The sequence below is a fragment of the Pantherophis guttatus genome, chromosome 6 (genome assembly GCF_059756535.1).
Source record: "Pantherophis guttatus breed Tessera chromosome 6, ASM5975653v1, whole genome shotgun sequence".
Classification (NCBI taxonomy): Eukaryota; Metazoa; Chordata; class Lepidosauria; order Squamata; family Colubridae; genus Pantherophis; species Pantherophis guttatus.
This window is the reverse complement of record NC_142068.1, coordinates 17,045,581-17,057,984: the sequence shown is the minus strand read 5'-3', so window position 1 is coordinate 17,057,984 and position 12,404 is coordinate 17,045,581. Positions and strand designations below refer to the sequence as shown.

General features: G+C 39.9%; 1 protein-coding gene across 3 annotated transcripts in view; it reads right to left on the bottom strand.

The window, feature by feature from the left end:
- Positions 1-533: 533 nt before the first annotated feature.
- Positions 534-12,404, bottom strand: part of SPATA16 (spermatogenesis associated 16) — a 211,815-nt gene continuing 199,944 nt past the window's right edge. For all 3 annotated transcript variants that reach the window (XM_034438961.3, XM_034438964.2, XM_034438965.3), the window contains one exon: positions 534-844. In XM_034438961.3, the coding sequence (XP_034294852.2) occupies positions 722-844 (123 nt within the window). In that variant the 3' untranslated portion in view covers positions 534-721. The remainder of the gene's footprint in view (positions 845-12,404) is intronic.

Below are 12,404 nucleotides of genomic sequence, written 5' to 3'. Positions count from 1 at the left end.
CTATTGGGTGTACTTGCCAATAAGCAAAATGAGTGACAGCTCTAGTGGCAGTTCTAAAGCCTAGATTAATAGCCCTCTAGTGGTATCACAGAACAGAATATGATTTACTTTGCCACTAAATATGGAATGGATAGAAGGCCCCATTTGGTCATTTGCTTCTTGCAACTCATTTTGGCAATAGGACTACTGTAATGTTTTGAATGTGTACGGATTGGATTAACAACAGTAGAAAAAGTCTTGGAAGTGTTTGTGTGTGTGTGTGTGTATCTTTCTAGAATCACTTCATTGGCATCAAAACAGTTGGACATGTTACCTATCCTTCCAATGGTACTGTAGTTGCCACTAACTATAGTGGCTTAACGAAGTATTAGCAAGCTTTATTTCTTATAGAACATAGAATAATAGGGTTGAAAGGGACCTTGGAGGAAAAGATCAGCCCAAAGTGCACTGAATGTATTGTGCCCAAAACAAGGTATTGCAGTAGTGATTGAAATTCCTGAGTGGGTATGAATAAACAAGACCGCAATACCCTGTCAAGCATCTCATGAATATTTATTCCTGTCTGATGAGACTAATGAAGTGCAGGAGCCGGTTGCTAAGATGAGTTGTACAGAAGGGACATCTCATTAATTTGAAGGCCAGCCTGCATTGTCAAATTCCTGTAGCAAAAAGTCCTCTCTTGCCATTTCTGGCCCAGGATATAAGCCTCTCCTTAGTAGGCCTAGCACGGCTGTTCGCTTTGAAGCCGCTTCATTTTCATTTTCTGCCGTCTTGCTGTTCTGAGTTTCTTGGTTTTTAAGAAACTATCTTCTAATTGGTATAGGAAGTCTTCTATAATTCCAACCTGTGGAAAAACATAAAAAGAGAAGGCCGATCAAAAAATGTGACAGCCACCTGTTTGCGGTGGGTTTTTTTTTCTTTGTTAAAAGCATTGCTTTCCCTTCAAAAATGAAACAATTGCCTTAAAAAAAATGAAAAAGTACCATTTCCGAGTAGCAAAATTCTATCCCAGAGGCATACAGTGTTTCAGGAGCTAGGTTTCCACCCATTTCCCAGATGGCACCAAGATCTGAAGATGTAATGCCTAATTTCATTTATAGAAGAAAACTGAGTCCAGATGATAGAAAAATCAAAGCGGATTTAAGCTGCATCTCTTTTAATATGGTTCTTTTCATTGGAAGTTGTCACTGGAAATTAAATTGACATCCCAACCTTTTCAGAATTGGCTAAACAACTGCTTTAATTTAAGTTTTTAGAAAGGTTCATTGAAGCCGTCTGCAATTTCAGCCTCAACCTGAAGGGTTTAACACCTTTTTGATGACAATTCTTTCCATCGTTGGGTTATTCACCAAGGGATAATCACAGAAGGACAATATGAGTTAACTATGATTAAAAAGAATTTAATACAATCATCAACAATATAATAATCTCCTATAAATCAAGGCAACAAAGCAATAAACATGCAACACAATTAAACACAACACAAAATACCTTATGCCACCAGACTTGAAATTCTAGGCTTAGAAAATTTAGATTCGGTATGACCTAAGCGTAGCTCATAAAATTATCTGCTACAATGTCCTACCTGTCAATACTACTTCAGCTTCAACCACAATAATACACGAGTACACAATAGATACAAACTTAAAGTGAACTGCTCCAAACTCGATTGCAGAAAATACGACTTCAGCAACAGAGTGGTCAATGCCTGGAATGCACTACCTGACTTGTGGTTTCTTCCCCAAACCCCCATAATTTTAACCTAAGACTGTCTTCTGTTGACCTCATCCCATTCCTAAGAGGTCTGTAAGGGGTGTGCATAAGAGCACCAGCGTGCCTACCGTCCCTGTCCTAATGTTTCCTCTATTCGTATCTATTTTATGTATTCAATTCATGCTTATACTTATATCTATTACCTAATACGTTCTTGACAAATAAATAAATAAATACAATAAAACATTAATCATGCTGTTTCAGTTTAGTACAAATTATATTCATAAAGAATCATAAAACTGTGTCTCACTTATTTTGGGCATTTTATGTGGGAGAATTCACTGGAGAAAGCAGTTATGTTTGGAAGAGTTGGCAGTAAAAGGCCACCAAAAAACACATGGCTGGACACCATCAAAGCTGACGCCAGCCAAAGCATAGAACAATTCAAAAAAATAGTGCAAGGTTGAAAGACATGGAGAGACCTGATCCATAGAATTACCAAGAGTCAGACAAAACTGAATGGATATCAACATCACCGCTATGATTATCATCTTCATCCTCCTCCTCCCCCCCTCCTAAAGATTTGGAAGAAGCTACTGTCTTGAGTGACAAGATTTTTTTCTTCAGCTCTCAAATTAATTTTGTTCTCCGAAGTGAATAACTTATAAGACCACTCTCTGTCTATCCCTCCATCCATGCAACTATATCATTACCGTACATTCAAATTAATATTCCCTTATCTAAAAATATAAATGATATGCAAGCTGAGTTTAAGCCATAAGAGGAATTATAATATTGCTCTGAGAAGGTGGTTTCTCCAGGGCTATAGAGTGCCACACTTAACTAGGTTGGTTAATGACCTAGAAAATGCAGCCATACAACATGCTAAATTTGATTAGTGTTAGCCTTAATTAGGTTATTTTTGTAGTTTAACATTATGTAAGACTCCAACCTGTTTGATTAGTTCGGCTCAATTTATTGTATGAGTCCAGAAAAAAATGTTCAATAACCAGTGGGGCATGTTTAAAGAACTGATGGGCAACCTCTGCATCCATCCTAATGGTATCTGCTGGTGTGAAGTGATTAAGGTATCTTATTTTCCTCCAGATGTTTTGGGGGATTGCAGCTGAGATGAAGTCACCATAAAAGATTCCACTTCGGCTTGGCCCAAGATGTTTTGTTATCTAACGGAGAAAGACAAAATGTCCTTCACTGCAATTCTGTCTGCAGAAACTACTTATATAGCCATTTGGATAATTATTTTTATAATTACTAATCCAAATCTAACACTGTCAGATTTGGAATTGTGGATTAGTTGCCTTGGCATTGGCATCCTTCAGTCTCAAAAGACTATGGTATCGTGCTCTGGAAAGAGGTCCTAAAACAGCATCTAGTTGCCTAATGAATATCCATTTCCATTGTCTGAACTCTTGATGATGTTTCCCTGCTTCCAGGAGCTTCCAGCTCTGGTGACCTTCTTATTCTTCCTATCCCTTGACTATTCTTGATTAGGAAAGCCCTGTACCACTGAACATATTTGAAACTGGCGTATGAGTTTCTAGATGCTGCTTAGTATGATATGACAGGTACATTATAACAGGGGACAGATATAACAGGGCACATGTTAAACTCCCCCAAGTGGCCTCAATGGCCCTCAGATAACTGGAAAGAAATACAATCCATCCATTCTCCTGCCCCACTGTCAGAACCTATCCTTCCATCTCCCCGCCATCCAGTCACAACTGATGAAGCTCCTTGGATGAGTAGTGAAATGTCTTTTTCTTCCTGCTCAAAAATAGGAAAAAATAGTCCAGTTGCCTTTTGAAAAAGTACCTTTGAGACAACTATGACCTGGATGACTGAGAATCTCCATTGACAACAGATACATTCACTTTACAAGCCAGGGGAAAAAAAATCTATTGTTGTTGCTAAGAGCCAACATTGACTCAATGGCATATGATCAATCAATCAATCCTTCATGTTACAAGAACCTGTGTAGACAGCAGGTTTTTCTTTATTAATTAGCCACTTTAACTGGCTGCAGTTTAATCATAACTTTCCCTGAGCAGGGTTGACATCCTCTACCTTACAAAAAGTTGTGCAGTTCCGCTCTTGACAAAACTTTAAGACATGCGAGTGTCTGTGCGGATACTTTGGTATGCAGATGTTTGCATTTGTTAGATAATGACTCCTTTTGCCCCCTTTTTCTGGCAGCATCTGTTGTTTTCCTGATGTGGGACAGACTGATCTGGGCGCCTTCCTTCGGCTGGTGCACATGACCATGGAGGATTGATCAGAATGCTATCTTTAAATGGCATTGAAAAACAGCCACTTTAAAAGGAAGACATGCTGAGAAAATTAATCTTCGGCAAGTTTTCTTGATAAGAAGAAAATGCTGGTTGGAAGAGCTGTAGTTGTAGACTCAAAGTCAGTTCAGGGAGAAAAATGCGTGTTCCTTCCTGCCACGGCAAGAACCATTTTTTCTATTAAATCAGGATGAAGCTCTAAATAAATACATTTTCCTGAGAAACATCGTTCACCAAAGGGTTGAATAGACTAAGAGTAGAAGACGCAAAGCAAGGATTCTTGCAAATGTCATCCATCTTGCCCAGGAACAAGTCAATGATTATTTTAATAAGGGGCATATTGAAATGCCTATCTTTCCTTTCCTCCACCTATGTGATGAACAGCTTTGAGACAGACAGCTGCATCCAGGTGTTCTTCATAAATAACACATGTATTTATATAGATCTATATACTTATCCTCCATGTTTATTCATGAATGGCATCACCATTCTCACAAATGCAAATGGGCACAAAAGTAAGCTCAAGGTAGCTGAGAATTTGCAATTAATTATGTACCAGACATCAGCACTTTGAGGCAGAAACAGTACTTCTTTTTCCTACTGGACTGTAAACACTCAGCTCCTTTCTTTAAAGTAAATACATGAAATTCAATTAATCCACAAGTCTGCAATCAGACCGGCGGAGCAGTATTTTGTGCATGAAATAGGGTTTGCAAAAATATTTTCAACAATGTTGTATCTCATAATGCTATGAAATGTTTCTTCTGTCAAAGTAGCACTGTCTGTTCCATGGTTTTTAATATGTATTTGGTATTAAGAGCCAGTTTCCCCCATGTAAAACCACCTACTTGCTTAAAATTTCCATCAGGTTCCGCTCCTGATATCCCTCCTTCCTTGAAGAGATTAGGTAGAATTCCTTTTAAACGGCCCAAAACATTACTTTGTTACTTGCTTATCATTCTGAGTGCAAATTAAAACTTTTTTTAAATTTGCATTAGCCTTTGATGAAGTAAAATGAGTTGTTTGCTGCCAACTATGTGTGTCACGCACACACTAACCCTCACACTGTAGAAAACTTCAAGGAGACGCTTTGCTTTCATGAAAATTTGTGAAAAGCACCCATCCATTTGAAGCTGCTTTCTAGTGTAACATATTATGCCTATTTCTAAAAATGAACTAGAGTTTCTCCACTGAGGGGCTCCATCCTATAGTCTGGGAAAATTCTTCAGACTTTTCCAGGCAACTAGAGGAAGTCCTAGAAGAGTAAGATATGCACCGAAATTTCTTTTGGTTACAGGAACCAGTGGTCAATGCCTTAGGTAATGATAAAAGTTGTCCAGTTGTGTCTGACTGCAGGCGGCGGTACTCATCTCTACTTCTTAGTTGAGGGAGCCAGTGGTGTCCAAAGACATTTATGTGGTCATGTGACCAGCACGATTATACGCCAAGGTGCACGGAATGCTTTTACCTTCCTATCAAAGTGGTGCCTATTTATCTACTCACATTTGCATGTTTTTGAACTGCTAGGTTGGTAGGAACTGTGGTAGCTAACGGGAGCTCACTCCATTGCATGGAACTTGAGTCTTGAACCCGGGCTGTCAACTTTCCAGCTGACAAGCTCAGCATCTCTAACCGCTGAGCCATCACATGCCCCCTTGGTCAGCACCTTAAGAGTAATGTAAAACACTTCAGAAAGGTGAATGGCATTGTCTCTTCATCCAGAACATCACACTGCATGCATGATGTGAATTTACCCAAGTGAAATGCAGCTATCTCACACTGTGCTTGTATGTATACATAAAGGCAAGAATTTTTTCAGTCCCTACTGTTTTGCTAAAATGATTGAGTATAATGTCTTTAGCATCTAAGAAAAATGAACTTGGGCTGCCCAGCTGCTCCTTCCAAAAGTTGCCTTATTTCTTTCAAAACCATATGTCTATTCTACATGTTTTTCAGGTAGCCCCTTGAACCTGTAGTCCTTCCCAGTGGCTACATCTTTTTCTGTGCTTGCTGGCTGCCAGCCACAAGATAGGAAGCTGGATACCTGCCACAAACAGAGACATGCAAACTTAGATAGAATGTTCAGAAGCAAAGAGTCCTACAGCTGTAAAGTAATCAAGGCTTGTCATGGGTCGAGACCAGGAACCTGATAAACAAATGACAAATCCAAGAGACACAAGTGAGGTGGAGTCATGGTCCAACAAGATAAACATGGCACAGCTGAGGCTTGAAAAGTTGTTGTGAGTGAGGCCAATAAATAAGTCACACTGAGCCACCAGATGCACAACGGATGTACACTACTCATTAGAGTCTGCTTCTCCTGCCAGCCTTTTTCTATCTATCTGACCTGCGGAGCTCAAATCCCTGTGGCTGTATTTTAAAAGCATGCCTCTGTTTGGGGCAGGAGTGGTGAACCTCACAATCTGAGAGGCGCGCAGTGGGTGCAAGCAAGGACTTCTGGGACTTGCTGCATCTGTCTCAAGCAGAGTAGAGTTACTGGTTTCAAAACTTTCAGGAATTACCGTATTAGAAGCTCCTGGATCTATTTCCTCCTTTTCGTCATCAGAAAATGACTCACCAGGACTGTAAAAACATTATTATGATTTATTCGATGTGTATGACTTCACAGCTCATTTAGGAACTTGGGCGGCTCACAATAGATGCAATCACCACTTCCACCGAGGCACTAGAATGGAAACTGAGGTGCAGTGATTTGTCCTCTCCATTTCCATTGCTGCATTATTCACACTGAAAGCCTCAGACCGTGACCTACATGGACCCACAATGTCCCTCTTTGTGGGACTAGGTATAATGCTGTGTGATCTTAGAAGGAAGACATGATGTGACTAAGGAATTCATTCGTGGGTCCATTCAGATGGACTAGTATCTGGTGAGACTAGACTAGCTTTTCAGAAGAGACCATTTACGCCAGCCCTGTGGAATGAACTGCCCCCGGAAATACGTAAGATCTCCGACCTCCGGGTGTTTCGCTGCGCTCTGAAGACCCTGTTGTTCCGCCAGGCTGGGCTATTAACATAACGTTTTAAATTGGGGTATTTTAAATTTCTGGGATTTTAATTGGAGCCTAATTATTTAATGATTTTAAATTTTAATTGTTGTTTTGTTTCTGTGTTTTTAAATAGGCTGTACACCGCCCTGAGTTCTTCGGGAGAAGGGCGGTATAGAAATAAAATTATAAATAAATAAATAAAACCTCTTTAGAGCAAAACAGTCCTTGCAACCATCCAGCACTTTGGTTGTATCGTAACTGAACTGCACACTTCTGACTGAAACAAATGCACCCATCTGTAGAAGAAAGTCCACAAGTCCACACTGGACTGTAGGATTCATCTGTGTGAATTCTAAAGTAAGTTAAATTCAAAGTCATATTGAATGACTTTGGGGTGGGTGGATGATTCTAAGGGTATATTTTGAGAAGCAAATGGGAGGGGGGAGTGTTTGGTAATTTTCATTCCTTCCTGTGCCATTTTCTCAATACTTCTGTCCTATGGTCCTTCCATTAGCAATGGCTGCCCTATTTGAATCTCCAGACTGCAACTCCCATCCTTTTCAACTGTTAGCTATGAAGGTGTGGGTGATGGAGCCAGTAGTCGAGCCGCTTCCAAGGAGCATAGATATTTCTTGTCCTTTATCTTTCTCACTTGGATCATAGCATTATTTCCTCCCCTAGTCTCTCTTCTTTCAAAGCTCCTCACACATTAAGCTTTGTGCTTCAATTGAAGAGTTTGCTCTGCCTATGTTTTGAGTACCACTTTGTCCCTTTGCAGCTGAAGCCAATGGGTAGAGTTCTGAATTGGGTAGTATTTTTAAACTGAAGACAAATGCAGGTTTGTAATATGCTGGTAGTGTTGTCTTCAATTCGGGTCTGAGCCTGGTGCCGAAGCCAACAATGGACGCCAGACATGAGGTACAGGTTTTCTGATTGCTTTTTATTGGAGTACTCCAAGGAAAAGGGCTCCTGGCCAAAATGCCAAGAACTAAGGATTAAGTAAGCTTTATACATTTTCACTAAAGGAGAAGTCGGGACAAGGTGAGATAATAAGAAAGATTATCTAATAAACATTTTAGTAATTTACAGTTTGTTCTATTGGTCTCTAGCTGTCCCTATTCCTAAGCCTTGGCTAATGAATGCCCCAGGAATGATCTAATACACATTTTATTTGCTGCAGGCCATCTCTATTCCTAACATTTAGCTGAGGTCTGCAAGTTGCCTAACTCTTGTTACTTTTATCAGCTTTCTAACTACCCAGAATTGTTACAAGCTTTACATATGCATGTTTCCTGTGGATAAGCATTCTTTGTTCTTGCCAGATAGACTACACAATAACAGTCTTCCTGATTTACTTTCAAGTGTGTGCCATGACCTGGCTTTATTTTAGCAGACAGCCCATCAGTAGGAAGGTTGGAAAAGGATGATATTGCTTCCATCTTGTAACACTAGGCCATGTCATAGTAAATTCTTTTAATGTCCAAAAGGCCCTATGCCCCATCTGATTTTAAAAAAGGTTTTCTGATGCTTTGTGAGAGACTAAGGATGTTTGGGGGGGGGGTGCCCCAAAATTTACGTTAAAAATGGTGGGGCTTTGAGTTTATGGTTGTGACTCCCATCTTGACTATCTTAACCCTTCCTGAAAATGCATCTGCTAGGGACCCACATTAAATCCAAGCCATTCATTTTTCTGTTTTTGTCTCATCTGTTAAAATGAAGACTGAGAGAAAGTTATATAATTAAACTAAATATAACCAATCTATTTGCACATGACTAGGGAAGGGAGATGCCCTTGCACCTAAACACAGATAAGACATGACACTTTGGCCTCTATTTCCCCAAATCCCCTGTTAGTATTCTGGTTTCAGAGTTCTGAGCTTGTAGCCCTTATGCATTCAGAGGTCACCAGGTTGAGAAAGTATGCATTAGATGGGGGAAAAAATGAAAGAGCAAAATAGACAGAGACGCGCACAGTGTAACTGTAACTAAGCAGTTATCGTTCTTGTCCTTGTTCATGGCTTTTTGCTTCTGCCTCTGCATTTGATTTAAAAAGAAAAAAGAAAAAGAAAGATAAAGCTGGGGAAGTGAATGTCAGCCCTTCTGTCTTTTTGCCTTTTTTTAAAAAAAGTTGCCAGTTTGACTGCCTTTGAAAAAAAAATCATCATCAGAACTATAGTATGACAGGAAATGCCAGGTTCTTTGTAGGGCTGAGGCTGTGTTTTGTGGAAAAGCACTTACAGTGTGTGAGACCTGGATGTCAGCTCAAAGAGATGCATTTGGCAGGGAGCAGGGGAAGTGGTATCAAAAAACAGGTCTTCACTGCACCTGCCAAAGCTGCTGCCTCAAAGGCCAAGCTCTTTCCAGTGAAAGTGTTCTGGCTTCAAAACGAAGCCAAAGATAATCAAATCATGGCCTTTGGCCCATAAGGTTTTGTTGTCTGTGTCCAATTCCCTTCTGAATATCTCTGGATGAGAACAGACAAGGCCTTTCCAGTGATGGCACCTATTGCTCTGGTGCTTTGGCCACACCATTCTCTCAGTGTTCTTCTTCTTCTTCTTCTTTTTTGCTTTGCAAAGTGCTGCTATACTTTGTGATTTGGCTTTATTTTCACGCTACTTCATATTGTGAAGTGCCCCAGTCAGGCTCATGGGCTCTCAAATTCATATTTCCAGAGTCCAGATTCTTTTCCAAGCAACTGCAAAATTTCAGATGCTGGCAATAGAGATTATTGCTTGACAATATAGAGTATATCATTTTGAGGGAAAGAGAGAGAGGTGGGAGCCATGCGCGAGATATATTTTTCCCAGTTTACATCAACCCAAAAGAACCTCAACTCTTCCACAAACATGAAATTAGTCCCTCTAAGCCTTGGAAACAAAAAGGCAGCCCGCCATAGTTCTAGGAATAGGAAACCGTTCGAACAAGTCATATATCTAAACAACTGATATTGTCTTCTCTCATTCATTGGTGAAACCATTTTCTATCTCCTCACTGTCCAACAATGCATGAATATAATCTCCAAGGTCCTTATAAATATCATAAAATCTACCTTGTACCTCCAAATGAAGGAAAGCTAAATGTCTATTGAAATCAAATGACAAGTAGATGACTTTGATGACAAGTTGAAAGTTTTGCAAGGTGATGTAACATTTCATTTGAGGTTTTTTTTTGTTTTGTTGTTGTTATTTCTCAATTGTTATCGTGTCACTTTCTTCCTGGATGCCAGAAGCCAAGTTGTTCATTTCTACAGCACATGTTTCTTTAAACTGGTTGCATGCAAAGCAAGTGTAGGATTACAGACTGCCATCCCCAACAAATGATACCAATAAAAGAGAATATTTGTACCTCAGGGTTAAAATGAAGGGTCCTTGGTGCTCTCTAAGCTTGATTGTTTTCTTGCAGATGCTTCATTACCCAAACTAGGAAACACCATCCATGCTTCAGTTCTAGCACTGATGATGTGACCTACTCAGGTAATGAAACGTCTGCAAAAAAACTAACCAAGATCAGGGAGAACTCCCCCCCCCCGCATCAAATGGTACCTAAAGTTCTACAGATCAAATCCTTATGAATTCATTTAACATTATGAGGTTCTACATTGCCTTGATGATAAATGATACATGCATGCATACATACCAGTGGTGGGTTGCCCCCAGTTCGCACCGGTTCAGTAGTAAAGGTAAGTAGAACCCATCCCTGATACATACATAAATACTATAGATGATAGATAGATAGATAGATAGATAGATAGATAGATAGATAGATAGATAGATAGATATAGAAGAGAGATAGAGAGATATAAAAATAGGAATAGGAATAGGAATAGGATAGGATAGGATAGGATAGGATAGGATAGGATAGGATAGAATAGAATAGAATAGAATAGAATAGAATTTTTTATTGGCCAAGTGTGATTGGACACACAAGGAATTTGTCTTTGGTGCATATGCTCTCAGTGTACATAAAAGAAAAGATACGTTTGTCAAGAATCATAAAGTACAACACTTAATGATAGTCATAGGGTACAAATAGATAGATATAGATAGATAGATAGTTAGAGATATAGATAGATATAGATAGATAGATATAGATAGAAATAGATATTTGTATATGTATACACACAAACACACAAACACATATTGATGAAGGAGAGAAGTTGGAAAAAGCTGTTGAGGACAGCATAAGAGGATGTTGTATTTACAATGCTGAACTACTATAAGTAGGGACGCTCTGGTTCAAATCACCACTAAGCTCTGAAATGCAGGGAGTAACCTCAAGCAATCCCTTATATCCGAACCAAATCTGAGATAACTTACGAACATTAAATGGCATGTAAGAAATGCAGATTTTAATTCTTTCCAGGGAGGCCAATGCTTTCAGAAACCGAGTGGCCGAGCATGCATTAGGAGACCTAAAAACAAATAACAAAACCCTACCCTATGGAATTCACATCTCAGGGGTGTCCACAGTGTCTGATTAAAAAAGTCAAGCGGGTCTCTATGAACATACAGTCATATCCCTGCCTCTTTGTATGCACAACACACCACAGAAAAAAGAGATGAGGCTTTGATCATGTCCCTGCTGGTGCCTTCTTGACTTCAACTCCCTCTGCATACACCTCTCTTTGCACCTGTTCTTCCTACTTCAGAAAAGAATCAAGATTTCTCCCCTCAGCCAGCCTTTTTGAGTTCTACTGGTAAGACATTTTTGTTGTAGCCTGCCAGTGGCCTGCGGAGCTGGCAGCAGATTTGGACAGTGAGGAGGTTGGGGAGGAATGTGGGCCAGTCCTGGAGTCTGGGGAAGGCTTGGATGAGGGCTCTACGTTGCAGGCAGAGAGGAGGCCAGGGCCATCTGGTAGTTATGTGCTACCTCCGGAATCTGACATCAGTGAGGCAGAAGACCAGTGTGAGCCTGTTCCCAATGCGCGCATGCACAGAGCTGCCAGAAGGCAAGAACAATTAAGGAAAAGAAGGGTGATTTGGGAGTAAGGCTTGGAATTGATTGGCCCCCTTAAGACATAAAAGGAAAACCTTAAGACATAAAAGAGGAGCAAATAGACGTGAGCCTTTGCAGGAAGCAATTAGTTCATATAGTCAATTCAAGCTCTGAGAAGTCCGTTTGACTCTGTGCTCCGTCTGGCCTTGCAAAACTAATTGAAAATTAGGTCTCTGGCAGCGTTACAAGGGAGATAAAGGTGGGTGCTTATCAACATTACCCTGAAAGACTGTGTCAACTCGAGCAGACATCTGTCGGAATCTTCACAGACGGTTTGTGAATCATTATAAAAGAGTTTTTTTGGGACTAAGATTGTGATTTATGCTTTTTCAGGAAGCCTAGGTCAGAACAATTTTTATTTATCAGTTTTTAATATTGTA